Source organism: Macadamia integrifolia, unplaced genomic scaffold, assembly GCF_013358625.1.
Source record: "Macadamia integrifolia cultivar HAES 741 unplaced genomic scaffold, SCU_Mint_v3 scaffold891, whole genome shotgun sequence".
NCBI lineage: Eukaryota > Viridiplantae > Streptophyta > Magnoliopsida > Proteales > Proteaceae > Macadamia > Macadamia integrifolia.
In genome coordinates this window covers 144,006-166,123 of record NW_024870572.1, presented here as the reverse complement: position 1 = coordinate 166,123, position 22,118 = coordinate 144,006, and the positions used below count along the sequence as shown (strand labels likewise).

At 39.3% G+C, this 22,118-nt stretch overlaps 2 protein-coding genes across 4 annotated transcripts in view; both read right to left on the bottom strand.

The window, feature by feature from the left end:
• LOC122070345 (protein ROOT HAIR DEFECTIVE 3 homolog 2-like) overlaps positions 1–14,389 on the bottom strand; it is a 43,445-nt gene extending 29,056 nt beyond the window's left edge. The window contains exons 1-4 of one of the 3 annotated variants that reach the window (XM_042634483.1): positions 14,196–14,389; positions 13,887–14,067; positions 2,678–2,744; positions 2,457–2,559 (exon numbers count right to left, since the gene is read on the bottom strand). In XM_042634483.1, the coding sequence (XP_042490417.1) occupies positions 2,457–2,559; positions 2,678–2,744; positions 13,887–14,034 (318 nt within the window). In that variant the 5' untranslated portion in view covers positions 14,035–14,067; positions 14,196–14,389. The remainder of the gene's footprint in view (positions 1–2,456; positions 2,560–2,677; positions 2,745–13,886; positions 14,068–14,195) is intronic. The other 2 variants (XM_042634480.1, XM_042634481.1) reach the window with 2 other exon arrangements.
• Positions 14,390–17,687: 3,298 nt separating this feature from the next.
• Positions 17,688–21,654, bottom strand: LOC122070354 (cGMP-dependent protein kinase 2-like). The gene is made up of 2 exons (XM_042634493.1): positions 21,048–21,654; positions 17,688–19,825 (listed from the first exon to the last, which is right to left on the bottom strand). The coding sequence occupies exons 1-2, from the start codon at positions 21,536–21,538 to the stop codon at positions 17,797–17,799; spliced, it is 2,520 nt and encodes an 839-aa protein (XP_042490427.1). The 5' UTR covers positions 21,539–21,654; the 3' UTR covers positions 17,688–17,796.
• Positions 21,655–22,118: the final 464 nt, after the last annotated feature.

Sequence of the window (22,118 nt, the reverse complement as noted above, 5' to 3'; positions counted from 1 at the left end):
AAAAAAAAGAAGAAAAAAAAAAAAACAAAAAACTAGTGAGGATGAACCTGGTCTCTGTTTCTTTTGGCAGGAAGAAGGGAAAGAGAGAAGTGGCGCTGTCTTCGACTCCTTGGAATTCACAGATGAGATCATCTATGGTTTTGATGATTTTTGAGTCCCAAATTCAACTCCATCAATGATATCTATTAGCATTCCTTTCTGTTGAGTGGGACAAATGGAGATGAGGAGGGAATGGATAACAGTGGGAAAGAAGAGAGGGGGTCTGCATGACAGGGCCGCAGGAGGGAGCTGCTGGACAGGGTAGCTGGAGTGGGGACGCAGGAGGGAGGTGAGGTCTGGGGGAGTAGTGGCAGGGGGCGACAGTGGTAGGTGGCAGGGCATGCAAAGATGGGGCCACGGGGGTGATAGGGCAACATAGTCTGGGCTTGTGCAAAGGGTGAGGGATCATGCCAAGAGGGGGCTGCATACAGGAAGCGCTGCTCGGCTGTGGCTCATCCACGGCTCGGGGGTGCGCTGCCGATCTGGTGGCACAGGCTGGATGGGTGACATGTGGTGGTCTTTAGATCCAAGGGAGGGGAGCAATGAAGATGCAGGGATTCAGTGAAGGTGACAAACACAGGGGATTGGGCTAACACAAAGGAAAAAAACCCTCTTCCCTCTTCCCTCGTCGTCTCTCTCTCTCTCTAAGATCTCTGTAATCAGCACCGGCAATGTCAGCATGACCATCGCCCAGACCATCCTCAGCCCAAGACCTCTTCAACGAACTCGCCCTTGTTGATGTTAACCTCGACAAGCTCCACAGTGAGATGCTCGACCTCCAGCATCCCGCCGCATTCCTCCCCCGTACCAAGATCGTCGCCACTATTGACTACTCCGTCACCGCCAGGTCCGACCTCCGCATAGTAATGACACATCTACAAAAAACAATGTCTCCTCCCAATTCGAATCAATAGAGAACAAAGGAGCAAAGGGGTTGCCGTTGGAGGTAAGTCCTGGAGCAATAGAGAGTAGCTACATCCTCAAAAAGACAAGGACTTGAAATGCTCCCAACTATTGCAGCCGAGGAAACACTAACATGGCAAGCCATAACCGATAGAGGAAGAATTCCACCCCCTGAGAATTGCCATTGGGGTTAGGGGAGCTTGGACACCTAGTAACATGTGGGCAGCGAGATTTGGAGGTTGGGCGGCGAAGGGCTTGCCGAGCTCCGGAGTGGTGGATAACCACTTAGAAGAGTGAATAGATGAAAGGGTGAGAAAGAAGTAATAAGTGGTTGTGAATGGAACGGTGACTCTAAAACCTGAAGAAGTAAGACTGAATGAATGAAGAGATAATAGATGATGGATGTGAGAGAAAGAATGGAACAGAAACCCTATTATACCTGCAAAAATTGGAGCCTCCTAACCTCTCAGAACCGCCATGGACTTCTCTTGTCCTATCAAAAACTGAATCCTTGTTAATGTCTCAAAAGTAAATACGAATTTGATCTTTTTTGGTAGAATATATGAATTTGATCGAAAAACATAAATCAAAGTCCGCTCTGACTGTTAGTCAACAAAGCCAAATCTAAGGAGAGGATAGGGGACATAGGACCAGTTTGAGTCTAGACTCGCAGACGATCTGACGGGAACCGACGGTGACGATGCAAAGGTCGAACCCGAAAGTGATGGTGTGTAGTCAATAGAGGCGACGTCACGACGATCTTGGTAGGGGGGAGGAACACGTCGGCGTGCTGGAGGTCGAGCATCTCATGGCGGAGCTTGTCGGGGTTAACATCAACGAGAGCGAGTTTGTAGAAGAGGTCTTGAGTGAGGATGGTCTAGGGAATGGCCATGCCGACATTGCCGGTGCCAATGACGGAGATCTTAGAGAGAGACAAAGAGGGAAGAGGGAGATGGTTTTTTTCTTTGGGTTAGCCCAATCCCCTATATTTCTCACCTCCAGCTGAATCTCAGCATCTTCATTGCTCCCCTCCCTACGACATGGAGATCACCACGCTTCGCCCATCCACCTCGTGCCACCAGATCGGCAGCGCACCCCCAAGCCGTAGACGAGCCAAATCTGTGGCTCTGGGAAAAAGACAAGGGAGTGCATCCAGTGGTGGGATGACGGAGTGACGGAGGCACAACAGAAAGGGCCAACAGGTTACAGAATTTATTCTGCACATAGGCATATCAAACCTATTTTTCATTCTATAATTTATTCTACCTAACAGTCATCAAACAAATATTATTATTTATGGTCCATAATTTATTCTCATAACTGATTTCTTATAAATAGGTTACAGATACAAATAAAAATTATACCAAAGAGAGCCTAAGCTAAATAACATGTTTGAGCTGAATTCAGATAAGTCAGATCTTCATATCTATTTCCTGGAAAAAGAGAGAGAGAGAGAGAGAGAGAGAGAGAGAGAGAGAGAGAGAGAGAGAAAGAAGACAAGCAAATCAGGTTACCTCGCCTCTTTCCCTCCCATCAGTACCCTCCAAATCCATGGCAATAGTGCTAGGTTCAATGCCAACACACTTTGCTATCCAAATTCCCTTGGTGGTTTGACTCCTGCAATAAAAGGAAATACCACTATGTATCACTTTCTGTAGTCACAGCAATTAAGGAAAAAGGAGGATAACTGACTTAAGTCTTGATATTTGAACAGATGGGGAAATAAGAAACCTACCTTCCCTTGAATGCATCCATCTCCCTGAAATTGGTATGGAATAGATGATTTAACAGGGTGCTCTTCCCTGTCCATAAAGAAAAAGGTTCAATAATTCCATTTCTTTGTTTTGTAATTGAATTCAACCCAATAACCTTCTCTTTCATGAAAAGATGACAAGGACCTAAAAAACTCACGCCAGCAGCAGAGACACCCCCCACCCCCCCACACCCCAAAAAAAAAATTTTAATATAGCTCCATAAGAAAGTAAGCCAAGATGTTTGACCAAAAAAAACCAACATTGTAGAACCGTCTCAAGTGTCAATTCCATTGTACTCTGAAAAATGCAAAGAGAATACAACACAGGAAGTAAAAATTACCAAAGAAGTAATAGTCATATTACCCTCACCTGCTGAGGCTTCATAATCTATCCTAGCAGAAGTATCCATCCATGGCAGCCAAAGTTTTTTGTGTTTAGTTGTTGGGCGACCAGAAGCAACACTGATAGAGTTGCTTCCCGCTTCAAATGGGCAGCATATTTGTTTAGCCTTTGATTAGAAACACTATATTTCCAGTTACGAGTCCAAACATAACCACCATCTGCCAAAATAAAGTTGAAAACCAAAATCTTTGAAAAGATTCTGGAACACTGAAAATACAATGGAAAAATGTGCAAGAAAAGTGGACCATGGGATCGATAGGATTGCAATATTGACATGTGAATCGTGTTGTACTTTTCCCACCTAAGGTCTCTGGACTCGGCAACTTGGTCCATAATTGTCATGGCGTCGCCTAGGCGGCGATTTAGAGCCTCGGCGGAAAAAATAGGTCATGGCAATCCTACGATTTACGTCTCTCACAGTTGGCGGTCGCCATCGTCGACATGGCGACGCCATGGCACGATTTATTCCCTAGGCAGTCGACTTTACTTGTGATTTTTTTTTTTTTTTTTACTAACAATATATTGTTTATTATATTTTAATTGGTTTTTTTCATTTTACTAACAATATTTTGTTTATTATATGGCAGCGTAAAATTAAAACACCCGACGCCGGAAGAGACCAAAACCCTCGAAGCTCGAACTCTCGAAGAGACCAAAACCCTCGAAGCCAACAGCCACCGCCTGCAACTTCTTCTTCTTCTCCTTCTCCGGCAGCAAGAGCTACCAAAACCCTCGAAGCCAGCAGCCACCGCCTGCAACTTCTTCTTCTTCTCCTTCTCCGGCAGCAAGAGCGACCAAAACCCTCGAAGCCAGCAGCCACCACCTGCAACTTCTTCTTCTTCTCCTTCTCCGGCAGCAAGAGCGACCAAAACCCTCGAAGCCAGCAGCCACCGCCTGCAACTTCTTCTTCTTCTCCTTCTCCGGCAGCAAGAGCGACCAAAACCCTCGAAGCCAGAAGCCAGCAGCCACCACCTGCAACTTCTTCTTCTTCTCCTTCTTCGGCAGCAAGAGAAACGTCTTCTCTTCTCCTTCTCCGGCAGCAACAACGACGTCTTCTCCTTCTCCTACTCCGGTAGCAACAACGACGTCTTCTCCTTCTCTGGCAGCAACAGCGATGTCTTCTCTTCTCTTTCTCCTGCAGCAACATCGACGTCTTCTCCTTCTTCGACAACAAGAACGACAACAACCACAATACCATATCGCCTGCGACATCTTCTCCTTCGGCAGCAAGAGCGACAACCAGGTAAGGGCCCCACCTGCTAGTAACTTCGATCTTTCACCTCCTTCTGATCTTTTTTTCTGCTCCAGTTATTTTCTTTTATGCAGCTTACCTTCTATTCTCTGCTCCGGTTGGTTATTCTCTGCAACCTCTGCCCTCTGGTTCTTTGAGTTTCTCTTTGATTATTTCAGTTTCAGTACCTTCTATTATTTGTTTTTTGATGGGTTGAAAGAAATGCAGGAATTATCATATGGGTTTAAATGGATTCATGTCCTTTTTTCTGTTCTTTGTTGTTTTAGCCTTTTCGATGTTTATAATATGTTTTCCTCTTTAGTTGTATATCTAGTTATCTACTATCTAGAGTTTGATCTGAAGGTGGGAAATTATATATTTTAGATTGCTGGGAAAAATAAAATAAAAGAACTTGACAATGGTCTTGGTTCTGTTAAGTGAAATGATTAAGTTGGATTTGTAAGTGTTTGACTGTTTTTTTTTTTATGTTATCATGTTAATGTTATTGGTTAACACTTAACATACTTTGTTACTCTGTTTTGTAACTTGTAGGATAATAGGACTATAGGAGTTCATAATGGATGGTACTGTTGGTGGACCTGGTAGTAGTGGGGGTGATAATATAAGCACGGCTGCATATGATCCATCCAAAGACCCAACCAGGAAGGCCAAATCAAATGACCCTGGGTGGAAGTATGGGTATTGGCCTGACCTGTCAGACAAGAACCTTGTTCAATGCACTCTTTGTGGAAAAAACCTCAAGTGTGGAATTAAAAGGTTAAAGCAACATTTGGTGGGTGGATATGGAGATGTTGCTAAGTGTACCAAGACAACTGTAGCGATTGCTACAGAGATGAATGCAACTCTTATGCGCAATAAGAAGAAAAGGATGCAAGACATTTTGGATGATGATGATGTTGATGTTGATGTTGATGCTGGTGCTGGTGTTGGTGTTGGTGTTGGTGCTGATGTTGATATAGAAGTTGAAGGTCAAAGACAGTCTAGTAGGACTCCTTCTTCTACAACCTCTAGACTTATTCCTAGCTCTGGGACATTTGCTAAGAAAAAGAAAGTAGTCATTCAGCCACAAGTAAGGGGCCCCATGGATGCTCATGTTAGACGGACTCCTGAGCAAGTGGTTGCTGAGAGGCATCTTAAAGGTAGTACTCAGACTACTATAGAGAACCGGTTTAGATCAGCGGAAGAAAAAAAGAGAGTTGATAATCACATTGTTGACTGGGTATATTAGTGTGGTATTCGATTCAATGCTCTTAAGTCAAGGAGGTTTGAGGTGATGGTAGAATCTATTGCACAATACGGGTCAGGATATAAGCCCCCAAGTTATCATGAAGTGAGAGTGCCATTGTTAAAGGTAGCAAAGGATAGAACTGCAGAGATGAAGAATAAATATGAAGAGTATTGGAAGCAGTATGGGTGCACTCTAATGACTGATGGGTGGACGGATAAAAAAGGAAGGTATTTAATTAATTTCCTTGTTAACTGTCCAGAGGGGAATTATTTTATAGAATCTGTTGATGCATCTAGTATATCTCAAATTGCAGAGAAGTTGTTTGAATTGATTGACAACAAAGTTCAAGAAATTGGTGAGGACTATGTTGTGCAAGTTGTGTCAAATAATTCATCGGCTTATAAATTAGCCGGTACAATGCTGATGCAGAAGAGGACAAAGCTGTATTGGACTCCTTGTGCAGCGCATTGCATTGACCTGATGTTGGAGGAAATAGGATTCTTGAATTCTAATAGGACTGTGATAAGTAAGGCAAAAAAAGTAACCAACTTCATCTACAGGCACACACACATTCTTGATGCAATGAGGGCTAGAACAAATGGGAGGGATCTGGTGAGGACAGCAGCTACTAGATTTGCAACTGCATTTCTGACACTTCAAAGTTTGTTAAAACATAAAGATGACTTAAGACATTTGTTTATTTCTGAAGAATGGACTAGTTCTAATTTGGCAAAGACCGAGGCTGGGAAGAAAGTGGTTGAGACAGTGTTTGCTGTAGCATTTTGAAATGGTGTGGAAAATTGTCTTAGAGCTTCAAAGCCACTTCTTACTGTCTTGAGGATTGTGGATGGTGATGAAAGGCCTTCTATGCCTGAGGTTCAATTTGCCATGGATGAGGCAAAAAAGAAAATAAAAGAAAATTTTGGAGATAGAGAAAGGCAATACAAGAAAGTGTTGGATATTGTTAACAGGCGTTGGGAGATTCAGATGTGGCGTCCTTTGTATGGAGCAACACTATTTCTTAATCCTGGAAAAAAAATTTCTTATAAGGAAGGTGATGATGGTGGCTATCAAATTATATCTTCTCTACAGCTTGCATTTAATGAAGTCATTGAAAGAATGATACATGAACCAGCTTTACAAGACAAGATAAATACTCAAGCCACTTTGTATAGATATTCTCGAGGTGGTTTTGCCTCGGATATGGCGATTAGATCACAGGCAACCATAAGTCCTAGTAAGTAGAGTACATTGTTTAGTTGTTTTTTTTGTGTGATATATTAAATATTAATCTAGCTATTTTTATATATATATTTATTTTTTATAGTTACTTGGTGGGGTTCATTTGGAGGTCATGCTTTGGAGCTTTCAAAGATTGCAAGACGTATTCTAGGGCTTTGTTGCTCCTTTTCTGGTTGCGAGCGCAACTGGAGCACATTTGAGTTTGTAAGTAGCTGGGTATTACATCTATTTCATATTTTAGACTTTTTATTTTTGGAACAATAACTTTGTTTGTTGTTCTTTATTGTTTATGAATTCAGATTCATACCAAGAAGAGGAATAGGTTGGCACATCAACGTTTGAATGATCTAGTCTATGTTCAATACAATCGCCGCCTAGAAGAAAGGTTTCAACAAAGGCGTCTTGATAACAGAAATTATGATCCACTTGTGCTTGACGAACTGGATTGGAATAGTGAGTGGATGATTGATGAGCAAGTGGATGATGTAGTCCATCCCGATGCTGATCTCATATGGGACGTTGTTGGTAGAGCAATGGGGGCAACAATGGAGGGGCCCAATCGACCCAGAAGAGCTCAATCATCAACCTCTAGAGGAAATTTGTGCTACACAAGCCGTGGTAGAGGGAGGGTTGTTGGGGAGTCATCAGAATCAGATGGGGAAGAAGATTTGGAAGAAGAGGATATTGTGAATGATAACTTGGATGTCATAGCTAACTTTGGTGAAAATGCAAATGCTTCTAGTGGACAACAAAAGAATCTTCCATCTGCTGCTAATTTGTTGGATGATTATGATGATTAAGTTATTTGTGTTTGACTGTTTGACTGTTTGGATTTTTTGTCTTTAAACTTTAAACTTGAACTTTGAACTTGGATGATTAGTTAAGTTTTCTTTTTTTATTTTATGTTGAGTTCATTTGCTATCAAGCTTCATTGTGTCAGCAAGTCATTAATAGCTTAATAGGTTAGCCACTTATCTTATCATTTGATCTATTCTTAGGTTTCCAAATATATATCTCTGATTCATATATGATATATTGACATATATACCTTTTACTTTGTTCATGTTGCTCACTCACTTCCAATCATTGCTTTCAAGCTTCAGTCACAGGTTAGCCTTTTACGTTTTACTTTTGTATGATGTACATGTTGATTTTATATGACTTGATGAGTGATGAATTGATGTATAACTGTATAAGTCAATAATTTATGTTGATTTTTGATGACATGATATGGCTATGTTGATTTTTTGATGATTTGATGTTACTTAATGTTTGTTTTATATGTTATAGGGTATATATTCTAGGCTTGTAGCATGCTATAAAAACTTTAAAAAATAGGGAAAATAAAAAGTAGCATATTAAATAATTTTAGAAAATAGAAAAAATAAAAAATGACACACGGACAATTTGACCGCCACGGCAACCCCAAAATGGGCGATTCATTGCCAAATCGATTAGCCACCCCTCCACCGCCTTGGATCGATTTGACGCCGTGACAACTATGACTTGGTCCCCATATGCCAAAATACTGTGGGCACCAGAACTGCCTCGCATATCTACACAACAATGTAGCTTTTCCCTTTGGTTTTAATAATAAAGATATGTTACATAAACCACATAGATTGTGTTCCTTCAGATTTTCTACAAATATAAATTTGATTTATGAACAATGAAGTTCAGGATACCACAATGAGACCTGCAAGCTACAACCCATAGTTTTGTTTCGTGCGATATTCTACGAATATAAATTTGATTTATGAACAATGAAGTTCAAGATACCACAATGAGACCTGCAAGCTGCAACCTATAGTTTTGTTTCGTGCGACCACTAGAATACATATTCTCATGAAGCTGAGAAAAGAGAAAAATAAAAAATAAAAAAGAGAGTAAATAGTAGAGGGTGGAAATCCTACTGAAAGTAAGTGCTGATATGAGCTGGGTATGTAGAAGAACATCATGAAGGTGCTTTACAACAGTGGCTCTGAAACTAGGTACAGAGGTTCACGTAAAAGTTTTGGAAGATCAACAGTTGTCCACAATTACTTAAAATTGTTCCTCTACCATTGAAGAACAGTAGCAAATAGTAGAGGAGGAGCTCATACTTGGCTAACCTATTTTTGGCATTAACTTTTTTAAGGAGATCAAAAATTTATAGCAGTTTATTTCCACGTTAAATATAAAAATTCATCCTTTTTTTTTTTCGGGTGAATAGAAATTCATTACCAAAGAAGAAAGAAACAAAGGAACAAGGGACCCCGAAGGGAAGGAGAAAGAATGATACAAAAGGGGAAACCCATAGGGGAAGATTAAAGAAGAACCAAGACCCCAGGAGAATATGTCTGTTTCTTGGGGAGGGGATACAATTGCTAGAAAGCCCAGAAACTTTGCTAAAACATCAAAAGATATAGAATCCTAAATATGCTGAAAAGAGCAAGAGTTGGGGAGGGTGGCATCTCCTAAGTTTGCGTTCCATCCAACTATGGGAGATCGTGGATCCAAAGGCGAGTTTTCCAAGCAAGTCACAAACAGAAGCACCAGTGAATGTCATGTCAATCCAAATCCACTCCCCAGGGAAAGGAATGATTCTTCTACTTCTCAGCTAGCACTTGGTCAAGATCCAGGACCAAATAGATTTGGAGAAGGGACAGTCAAAGAAGAGGTGCTTGATGTCTTCCCTCGCATTCCAACAAAGATAGAAAGAAGGGGACACATGGATTTGCCGATGGAGGAGGAAGGACTATGTTAAGAGGCAGTTGCTGAAGACTCTCCAGACTGTGAGGCTATGTCGTGGGATATTGCCCTTGAACCAGGTGAACTTGAGCCAATAAGGAGTGGAGCCCCTAGATTTGATGAGTTTCTAAGCAGATTTGGAACTAAAGCTGCCAGAAGAGGAAGCAGACCAGATGATCATGTCTCTACTCCTCACGGACCCAAAGGGAGGAGGGGGAACATCCCAAATGGCTGAGAAATGGGGAGGAGGAGCCAAAATCCAACCATCCATACTCATGATACTAGCCACAAGCGAGTGCTTATGAATGCCCACTCTATAAATTTCCCTAGAGCTAATCAAAGGAAGGAGGAGGCCCAACGGGTGCCAAAGATCCAACCAAAGCCTGGTAGAGGTACCATCACCAATTTTGGAGATATGCCACTAAAATTGATGATTTTCCTCCAAACCCAAGATGCATCTGAGGTAAGGGCCACAGAACAAATAATCATTACACAGAAGACCAGAATAGATCCGCTCAACCCAAATACTTTCCTTGTTAGCGGCGATCTTTCATATCAATTTGAGGATACCAGCCAAGTTAACTTTTCTGATTCTCCTCAATTTGGGGAGACAGCAAGAGCCCAACAAATAGGATGAAGAAACCTAGAAGAATATGAACCTTTTAAGAGGAATGAGCACATGAGAAACTCCAAATCTTTACTAATAGACTGAGGAAGGCTGAAAATACAAGACCAATAGATGTAAGATGACTGGAGCACCGATTTGATCAATTGGAGACGATCAACATAGCAAAAAAGCTTGCCTTTCCAAAGTTGGAGCATCTTACGCATAAGATTCAAAATAGGGGTGCAATGGTGAGTAGTTAGTCTGACTGGAAAAATAGGCAGCCCCAGATCCTTGATAGGCAAATGAACAAGGGCAAAGGCAGTCTTCTCAAGAAGGATACAACAATCAACATCATAAATCCAAGCTAAAAATATAAGGGACTTTTGAGAGTTGATCTTGAGCCCGGACAATCACTCAAAATGATGCAAGCAATCCATAATAGTCTTAATGGAAAGGAGATTAACTTTGGAGAATATCATAGGATCATCAGCAAAAGTCAGGTGAAATATCTTCAGCTTCTTGCACTTTAGCATTGGGGAGATGAGCTGCTGATCAGTCTTACGCTAAATACTCCAGAAAAGCACTTCTAAAGCATTGGAAAAATAATAATGGAGATAAAGAGCAGCCTTACCTGATACCAACCATAGAAGAGAATAAACCAGTTGGGCAACCATTCACAAGCACTGAGAACTGAGAAGATATACAGTGGTAAACCCAGCTGACAAAAACCACCGGGGATCCTATATTGTTCAAAACCAAAACTAAGTAGTCCCATCTGAGAGAATCAAAGGCTATGTGTATGTCAATCTTCAGCAAGCAGCGGGGGAGTTCCCCTTTCTATCAAAGCTACGAAACAGCTCATTACGAAAAAGAATGTTACCAGAAATGTTCCTACCAGCTATGCATGCTGATTGGTTATCACTGACTATAGAATCCACCACAAGCTTGAGCCTATTGGCAAGAACTTTTGCAATAAATTTGCTGATGGCATTACAAAGAGAAAGGGGCCTGAATTCAGATATGGGCACCTTCTTTTTTAGGAATCCAACATAAGAAGCTTTGATTGATACCTTTGATTTGACTGGGGTTGTAGAAGAAACTCTGAAAGACCTTGATAAGGTTTCATTTTTTAATAACATCCCAACAAGTAGAGAAGAATCACATACTAAAGCCATCAGGACCTGGAGCCTTGTTAGCCTTCTAAGAGCGAACAACCACAAGAATCTCAGCTTCAATCGGAATACCCTAAAGAAAAACTGTAGCGAGAACTGGAAAGAAAATTGTTGAGAAAACCAATCAGGAAATCCTCTATAAAGGCCACGGAGGAAGGGAAAAACAAGTGCTTAAAATGGAAAATTGCTTCAGATTTGATACCATCAACTGAAGTAAGGTGAGAGCCATCTAGAGCAAAGAGGAGAGGGATAGCATTGACATTGTTTCTTGCTTTCATTGATCTGTGAAAGTAGGCAATATTAGAATCTCATAGGTCAATCCATTTGATCCTAGCTTTCTATCTAAGGAAACTTCCCTCTCAAGCAACCAAAGAAGAAAGCTCCAACGTCATTTGCTTCTCATCATTGGCCAGTTGAGTATTGTGGATGTCAGACAGAGGCCTTGTTTGAATATCAAAAATCTGCAGTTAGCAACTAAAGAAGATTCATTGCCGAAGGTATCAATATTCCAGGATTTCAAGGCACATTTTGGCAAAGCCTAAAAAGGGGGGAGGAGTAGGCATGGATCGGTTTATCCCATGCCTCTTGGACAATTGGGAGGAAACCAGGGTGAGAGGACCACTTATCAAAAAACTTGAAAGGTTTGGGCCCAAAGGAAATGTAGGGGAGGATGAGGACAAAAATGGAGCTATGGTTAGAGATGCCAAGGGAGTCAAAAGTTGCATGGGAAGAGGGGAAGGCAAATAACCATGCTTCATTAACCATCAGCATATCAAGTTTATAGGAAATCCTGAGGCACCACTTCTCCTATTACGCAAGGAAAACTTCAGACTAGACCAATGGAGATCACCATACTAATGTCATCGGGACAATCATTGAAAGCTTCAACACAGGTAGTGTCAAGAAGACCACCACCTTTCTTTTCATGGACATAACGAACAACATTGAAATCACCTCCAAGGCCCTAAGGAAGAAAGATGACAAGCAAAGAAATCCAGCGGAGATTTTCCCATAGGATATCATGCCCTATTAGGAAGTTAGAGGCGTAGAATGCAGTGAGTGTGACACCCAAGAATACGGCAAATGTACCAAACATGCCTTGGAGACCGGTGAGGTGTCCCCACCAAGAATACAACAAATACCAAGGGTTTTGAGAAATCAGTAAGGGTGTGCAACCTTTAGTCCCACATTGCCCAGAGGGAGGTTGTTGGGCTAGTTGATAACCTCCAGACCCATTAACCTTTAGCACAACAGTGAAGATGAATGGGTTATTTCCAAGGGAGTCGCAGATCCTCAACTAGAGGAATTGAGAGGTGGTGGAAAGTAATGAAACCTGGAATTTATCGGGATCCCAAAGAAACCAAACACGATCATTCTAGTGAAGAGAACAATTGGTGAAGATGGACTAAGAGGGGACAATAATGGAAGCTATTCGGGAAGAATTAGAATCTTGAACCTTGGCTTCAATAAGACAACAAAAACAAGCATGGATATATCTTATCCTAGATCAACTTCAAAGGATGGTAGAGAAGAATTATTTCCGTCCCAAAGGTAGAATTCTAAGGTAACTTTCACCATTAGCAATTTCATTGGAAGTTTGGAATGAAATGAATAGAATGATCTTCAGTAAAACATCTAGAAGCATCTCAGAAAATTTCATGTACTGCAGTTCTCTTTTGTTATTAAATTAGTTTTTTAATCATAAAGATTTAAGCCTACCTAGCCTTTTGGGCCAAAATAACAAGTATTTTCTAAAATCCAACAATTCTCCACGAAGAAAGGCGTCCTGTGGCAAGGGTTTAAAGAATAAAAACAGCAAGAGATGACTTGAACTGCAAGAATAAGTAATTCATTTATCGAACCTAAAGTATCCCCCTCCCTCTCAACAGAAACGATTAAATTATCATCAGTATAACTAAATGAGACAATTAAGATATTTAATTTAAATAACAGTTCCTGTGGATTATATGATTTGTATGACAACCAACAAACTTAGATCACTTGATTCCCATTGTGAATCCTAACACTAAACTAAACGTAATAACATTTGATCTCATTAACAAGTGAATCCTAACTGTTACATTTTCAAAACATAGACAGGTTATCCTCTTCCACAGGATATTCAAACATTAGGGATACCCAATTAAACCAAATGAAATTTCATCTCATTAAAATCCTAGTTGTTATGTTTTAACGACATCAACATAATCCCAGTTTAAAGTTGCATCATTTAGCATTCAGAAAAATTCCAGTCACAAATACTCATACAGACACCAAATTTCAACTGATAGACCAGAACCCGACAACCTCCTTCCACTTTAGAAACTCAAATCATTATTACACTCCAAATGACCAAGAGGAAACGCTACTGTTAAGGGGGGGGGGAGGAATTTTCAGTGTAAACAGGAGTAACACATTTCAACTCCACCATTCCCTTCCCCACCCCACCCCTTCTCTCCCAAAAGATCAATTCAACCAAATTTCGCCAGAAAATGAACAAACAGATGAACTCATTTGGAAAAGCGGAAGAATATCAACTCCAACACCAAACACATACCACTGCTTTGAGGCCCCATTATAGCGACCACAGCATAAGAGAGGCCACATTCAGCAAGCTTTATGGTTTTCACGAAATTCTCAAGTCCAGCGACATTAAATTCTCCATTACGGTCGATCAGTTGCGTTGAGCAACACTCGTCCCCCATAACTGATAACTGATCCACAAATTAAAGTCTGAACTAAGAAAGAAGAATAAAACAATTAATTAAAAGGTTTTCATTCATTTCTTTTCAAACTGTTTCGAACCGTTTTTGAACAGAGATATTCAAATCAAAAATCAGAAAATGAATTTACTTGTCCTTCGTACCTAGGAATTTCGTGAAAGAGAGCAAACCCTTGAGAGAAAGAGAGAGAGAGAGTAAGGGATTTTCTGAGCTAAGCGAGAAGGTATCTGAAACAAAGACACAGAAGCGTCTCTTAATCAGTGTAAGTTAGCCTCGAGGAGGAAGAAAGTGAGGAACTGAGGAAGAGAGAGAAACGAATCAAAGATTTCTTCGTCATCACTTCTCCTGTGCGCATGGTGCGTAACACGCACGTTTCTCTTTTGCCGCTTTCACTGTGATTGAATAGAACGAAGCTCCATTGTGGAGCCCATAAACCACAACCGCTATTACGGAATCTTTAGTTGTGAGGAAAAAGATGATGTGTAATCTTGATCTTACATCCTGGGATTATTGTAAGAAAGATACTATTCTAATGGTTAAAAAGTGAAACATATCATTGTCAGTGTAGATTGTTAGTGCACCTTATTGAATTTTTTTTTAAATGACAGTGGCTTCTGGATATGGTAGACGGAAATATGTTGTGGTCCTTCGATCTATTTCTATCAGACGGCCATGCTTGGCTTTCAATTTTTTATTAGAGAATGTTCTTGCATGCTTTGATGGACCTTGGGTATTATCAAATACAAATGCCTGACATTCTAGTTCCTTCCAAGGCCACCTTTCACGTTCCCTTGGTTGGGCCTTTCTAGTACTTCTTGACGATCCATAATCCAAACCCATCCCTTGTCCTTTGCTCCTTACGATGGGTGGTAAACTCCTCAAAATTTTGACTCTTGGTAATCCCCCTACAAAATCATTGTTTATGAAAAATTTACCACTCCCCACACTAGAGAATACCATAATGATAAGATCACCTCCTTTATTTCATCAAATTATTCTCAAACCCCCTGCTGTCAATTGTTGTGACATTCTTCAGGGGTGGCATGGTAAATTTCCCTTATTTATATATACTACGATAAAATGAGAATAAGCTAACAAACAACATTTTGATTTTATCACAACTTTGCACTATTCTCTATTTTATGCTGAAAAAATTCAATGCTAAAATCTGAAAAGCTAAATCTCTCAAACATTACCAAAGGGTAAAATGGGTATCAAATGTTAAATGCTAATTAACAATAAAAGTTAAGGAGATTGTTCCGTTAGATTTGGTTTCAACTTAAAAAATTCGGATTGGATACACCACTACCTGAGGTAGGGACACGTATGGATGGCAGCTACTTTCATTGCTATCGAGGCTCATCAATGCCCATGCATCTATTGCCTTAACTTCATATATTTCCTTAAATTTTCCCATAAAATGATTCTCAAGTGATTTGCCAAAGATATATGATATTACCCGAAGATAACAACAACTATCTAACATAATTGGTGAGCTGTGGTGTGCAAAAATCTCATGTTTAAACGGAGATTTTAATTTTTGTGTCAACATGCCGTATTTATTTATTTATTTTTTGAACGAAACTGGAACGACGGAACTATCTGTTGTTCTGTCAATTCTTGTTTTTTTTTTTTTTTTTTAACAACGAAACACACCATTAAAAGCATCAAACGTTTATTACCTTTTTTTTTTTTTTGTTCCCATAGAATGAAAAAACTTCAGAAACATTTTTCTGAAACGTTACCAAGCGCAACCTAATATATTCCTTCAAATGCAAAATCACATGCCAGAAAAAAAATGCCACCCTCTTTCTAATTCTTCTTTGCAAAAACAATAAAAAAGAATCAATATTTGCAAAATTAGAGATTTTAATTTTAGCGGATAGTTTCCAAGAAAACATACATCCTAACATTTTGGAAGGATTTTCAAATGCCATATAAAATTCCATACATTACCATAATTAGTACCCTTTTTTCATAAGCCATCGGACTGTAATGCTGTATTAAAATTGCTAGTTTTACGATATCTTTTGTTATATTTGATTCCACCACCCCCCCACCCCCCATCCCTCACCCCCCACCCCCCCCCCCCACCCCCCACCGCCCCGCCATGGTTTATATGAAATTCTTGAAGATGGTGAAAATGGATTTACAAGAATCCGACTTTTGACTACTTCATAAATAAAGTCAGCTCTTTCTCTTTTGTCCAAAAAAAATAATAAAAATGGGAACGTTGTTGAATCTGCTAGTTAAATATCCACACTACTTGTAATTTAAAATTAGGAGGGAGATCAATGTCAAGTTGTGTACGTCTTACACCAGTGTTGGGGGCCAATAAGAGCACATGGGAGCATCCAACAAAAGTGTGATTTTTCATTCATACGAACGAGGTGATCATTTCCCCTTCCCTTATAAATATTCATTTCAAAATTTCAAATTCCTTAATAACGAAGACTTGAAAAAGCCCTTCATACTTCAACTACCACTATGGGAGATTTACCAATATCATTGAATATTTGAAGTGTGAAGTTGTCTTGTAACCACCAAATACAAGCATTCCTTAGTCATTAAGACTTGGAAGAGCCCTTCATGCTTCATCCTCCACTGGGGAAGTCTTACCAATATTATTGAATATTCCAATTATATATAAAGTTTCCTTATAACCACAAATCTAAACATTGATAAATACTTATTGATTTCACAGATCATCAAAATATTATGAAATGCTAAGCTACCAAGAAGGCTCATCCTGACAAGCCTGTCAAGCCGATCTGATGTTTGCCATATGGAAAATTAGATGATGTCAAAATTTTGTGTACATGTAGACCTTAAGGTCCCCCCAATCTATGTGTTGTGTGTCGTCCCAAACAGGATTCACAGTAGCAAAATAAGATCATGAAAATCTAAGGACTACGAGATTGCACATGGGCATACATTTATGGTAGAAAATATAATGATGCATGCATTGACTTTAGATCGAGGGAGTTTAATTAAATCAGGTCCTGAAATTTAACAAATCAATAATCCAATCTTAGATCTATCTATACAACCCTCAAAATTGCTATATCGTCTTGCCTCATAGCTAAAGATGGGTGATCCACCTTAATAAGCTTATCAAGATAGACCAAGGTTTTGCCTTTTTATGAAAATCCAACAATAAAATCAGTGTTAAAGTTGAATATTTTGTTATCCATGCTGCCAAAGGAGACGAAACCTACATATATTTGAAAGAGGAAAATTATCACTCCCCTCCTTTGTACTGTGGCCAAATATCATGTTCCCCTAAACCTTTTTAAAATATCACTCCCCTATGGGTTCCTCACTTCTCCATTGGACTCATTTACAAATTAATTATGCAAGGAATGCATTTTGGGAATTTATCGTAACCTGAGTATGAGAAACACTTCAGATAAAATTAATATAATAAAAAAATTTTAATTTTGATTTTAAAATAACTATTAAGTAATGAAAGGAATCAAAATACTTCAAAATAAATACAGTAAATTTTAGAAAGTCCCAAGTTAAAGAGGGTGAAGACGGTGGCATGTCACAGAGAGAGAGAACAGAGAGATTCCATATCAAAATGACAATGAAATAGCATCAGTGAGCAAAAGATAGAACAGATAGATTCCATATCAAACAAAGAAAAGACATAAGAAATGATTAAAAATATCAAATGGTTCTTTCACAGTACATATATAATCAGCGTCAGAGTGGAAGAAATTTTTAAAAAGACTGTAATATCTAAATGATTAACCAACCTTGAGGGTTAGAATCATCATTGCTGACCAATGAGGAATGGGTGGAATGTTCTTCCCCAGGTTTGTTTCCACACCAGGCTTCATGCAGCTGTAAGACGAACTCCAGATCCTGCAACACTTCCCCCATTGTGGGTCGGTTCTTACCTTCATCGGCAACACATTTCTCTGCTATCTCCCCAAATTTCTTCAATGATTCTGGACAGTAGTTCCCTTCAAGACAGGGGTCTGCAATGGTTTGGAGTGATCTCTGTCTTTGCCAACAGAGTGCCCATTCTTTAAGGTTGACCTGATCTTCTGGCGAACGTCGATCAAAAACCGGTCGAGCACAAACAACCTCAAACAGTACTACACCAAAAGAGTAAACATCGGACTTTTCAGTCAATTGCTGCCTTCGAAAGTATTCAGGATCAAGATATCCAATGGTTCCCTTTACATCAGTACTAACATGGGTCTCTTCTAATGAATGACCTGTTTTTGACAACCCAAAATCAGTCAACTTTGCCACAAAATTCTCATTCAAAAGTATGTTGGTTGTCTTAACATCCCTATGGATTATACCACTCTCTGGCCCTGTGTGGAGGTAATGGAGTCCTCCTGCAACACTTATGCAAATCTCTAATCTCTGCTTCCATGTCAATGGTGGGAGATCACTCCCATAGAGATGATTCTTGAGATTCCCATTTACCATGTACTCATACACCAAAATCATCTCATTCTTATAATTGCAAAACCCAATCATGGAAACCACATGTTTATGTCTGAGATTTGAGAGCATCTCAATCTCTGTCAGAAATTCTCTCAGGCCTTGTTTTGAATGCAGATTGCAGCGCTTGAATGCTGCCAGATTGCCGTCATCTAGTACACCCTTATAAACTGTGCCAAACCCACCAACTCCGATCACCCCTGATTTATGAAAATTCTTTGTTGCAGCTAGGATCTTTTCTATTGTAAACTGCTGAACAACTCTGTAAGTAGTTGTGGAGCCAATTGGATTCAGATTTCCTCTGGTGGTGGACTTGAATGATATCGCATCTTGATTCTTTGCTGCTGTGAACCACTTACTAAGTACTCTAAAGGTAGTTGAGTGGCCATTTAGATCTAGATGTCTTCCCAGGACTTTAGATACTCTGGCAACAGTGTTGCTGAATCCAATGGTTCCATGAAGTTGTGGGTACCAACCAAGCAGAGGATTGTTTCTCTGCTTGCGTAAAGATGCAATAAGATGGGAGATAGAACTTTTATGTGATTTCAATTTTCGCAATGTACTTGTCCACTCTTCTTTGCTTCTTATTTCTGATAGATAAGATCCCAACTTCTCTATAGTTAAAGGCAATCCTCCCAGATAGCTTACCATATCATGTGAAAGTTGCATATAATCTTGAGGAGGTTCATCTGCTGAAAATGTATGCAGACTAAATAGTTGAAGAGATTCCTCATGGTCTAGCTCTCGGGGGCAATAGATTTTGTCCTTATCAACTTTAGCCTTTTTCAAGATATGTCTATTTTTGGTTGTTATTATGACCCTACTTCCTTGACCAAACCAATTGAGTTCACTAGCCAAAGCATCTACTTGTTCTGTATCGTCTACATCATCAAGAACAAGGAGAACATTTTCTTTGCAAAGTATCCGTTCAATCAATTTTTTCCCTCTACGATAATGACCAATGTCATAGTCTGTTTTAATGATATCTTTAAGAAGTCTCTTCTGCAAAGATATGAGACCCATGCATTCCTTTGCTTGTTTGCTAACATCTGAAATAAAACTGTGGCTATTGAAGCTTGAAAGGATGCGATTATAGACAGCTTCAACAATGGTTGACTTCCCAATGCCATGGGAGCCACATATTCCTATGAATTTAACATCACTGGAGGATTCAACACTTAATAGAGATAATAGATCTTTTGCACGAGAATCTATGCCAATAGGGTATTTACATTCTTCTAAATGTGTGCTACTATAGACTTCATCTCGAACCCTTTTGACAATTAATTCAACTATCTCTGCTTGATTCCTGCAATCATTTTATATGATAAATAAATCATATCTAGTGATAAAAATATCTAGTTAAAAGAAAAAAGAACATATAAATTTTATGTTCTTATGGATTGAAAACAATCAGATCTAAAAACTAAAACTAGTTAGAATTTGGTATGAGTAAAAATTGGAAATGTTTATCCTTATATAGGAAGTAGGGGTGTAGCGGCTTAAACGCAAATACCATTCTAGTGATAACAGAGCATCAAAATAATTAATTTACATTTCTATCAAAAAAAAAAAAAAGATAACTAATTAACACCTTTATTCGAACACTAAGTGACTTTGAGCTATTAGATTTTCTACATCACATAAGAGATAAACTAAATCTCAATTAATGATAAACCTCACAAGCTTAGGCTTCAAACAAGGTAGAAAATCCTTGATGAACCACTTTAGATATAATTTTTAAGGTTAGGGTCTAAGACATGGTCAACCATAGATGTTGCAACAAATTTTGAATATATCAATCAACAAGATACCCATAATCCAACCGTTGTACCAAGTTTTGTCTACCTGCCAAACAAGCTAGTTGGGATATTTCCATTTTGTAGTTATTTTTTTCTATACATTATGAGCTTCTATTCTTATATCCCATTCACCATGCCAAGGTTTAAGATATCGGAATTGAGTTTTGGATCAGCCAGTATTATTTCGATCCTAATTTGGATCGACCTAGATCAAACAGAAATACCTTTGGTTGTCAATTAAAAAAGCTGTTTTTTTTCTTACCCTTCATCCATACTGATCCAATGATACAATAAAGGCCAATAATTAGGATCCGAGAAGGCCAATAATCATACAATCTGACATAATCAAGCCGTTCCAATCCGATTCCTCAAACCATGAACCATGCTTAGAAACACTTGTTATAAACAATAGTGGATAGAAATGAATGGTAGCATTCTTATCTAGACAATTAAATATTACCCTTGTGTGTAAAGATTTTGTGTCCATAAACAAATTTTAGTGATCTTATTTAATTTTGATAAGGTATGTAATTCAATTGAATTTATGATAAGAGATTAAGAATCAAACTATATATTGGGAGGGGAGGGGAGGGGAGGGGAGGGGAGGGAGGGAGGTTTGAAGTGGGAAAGTAGTAAAGGATGAAAGTGGAATGGGCTAATGAAGTAAATAGATCAATCTATTAAGTTAATGATAGGGTAATGATACTATTTAGAGAAGAATTTACTTACTTGTTTTTATCAATAATTTCTCCTTTCAAATTTCCTATCTCTCTCAAAGCTTTCCTCCAAATCTTTACGATATGGGGCTCATGATTCTTCTCGTGCTCCCGAAATGCTTCTTCAAAGCTTCCGGTCTGATTTCGAACATGCGACGGCTCAACGTTGAAGAATATGGGCAAGACCAGTTGACGGTTGGATATGTAGCATTGAAAAATCTGAGCAAGTTCCAGGAGGCACCATTTGCTGTGAGCATAACCTGTAGAAAAGACAGGGATAGAGATTTTGGAGCCATCGATTGCTCTAAGCAAGGCTGGTCCAATGGCTTCTCCACTCCACAACTTCTCACTATCAATAAACACATCGATTCCTTTGTCTTTGAGAATTAAGTTGAGGAATCCAGTGAAATTATTACGAGTATCTTCACCTCTGAAATTGAGGAACACATCATAACTAGAACATCCAATTGTGAAGGCAGTGGAAGTACAATCTAGTGCTGCCATAACTTGCAGTTGCAGGGAAGATAGATGATCAGAGTCCTCTTCTCTCTCAAGGAATTCTCTTTGATTTGCAAATTGGTTTTTAATTTGCCGGAAGTATTGGCATCCTCAAGTGCAGGTGCCGAGTGGCGACGACTGACTTTCCGAGTTGCTTCCTCTACTCTATTCACTCCTAATAATTCTCAAGTTGCTTCCTCCACTTTATTAATTCCTAATAATTGTCATGTAACTCTCCTCCTGCTTAATTCTTTGGCTTTTTATAAGGGCTTGACTTTAGACTTTAAGGGTAAAGTTGTACGGTCACGATACAATATTAATATGTTCTTATTTTTCACGCGGATTAGTGGAACCACGTACTACATACAATTTCAGGTCTTTTGAAAGTTGAGTTTTTCACACGGATTAGTAGGTTGAATGACGTCCCTCTGTCCTTCCGGGTGAAGCGACCAGGATCTTCTAGTAGTGCTGTATTTTGGATGGTTCACCTAGTTATGTTACATGGATTGGTGATCTGTAATTTTGATCATTGGATGATTAGACATTGATCTAATTTGAGCACTTGCCTAATTTTACATTTAACTTC

Bases quoted from the DNA above. Each gene is read 5' to 3' on its own strand.
- LOC122070354 (XM_042634493.1), bottom strand. From the start codon at position 21,538: ATGGCAGCACTAGATTGTACTTCCACTGCCTTCACAATTGGATGTTCT. The intron at 19,826-21,047 runs GTAAGTAAATTC...AAATGATTGCAG, and splicing joins GAAATTATTGATAAAAACAA to GAATCAAGCAGAGATAGTTG.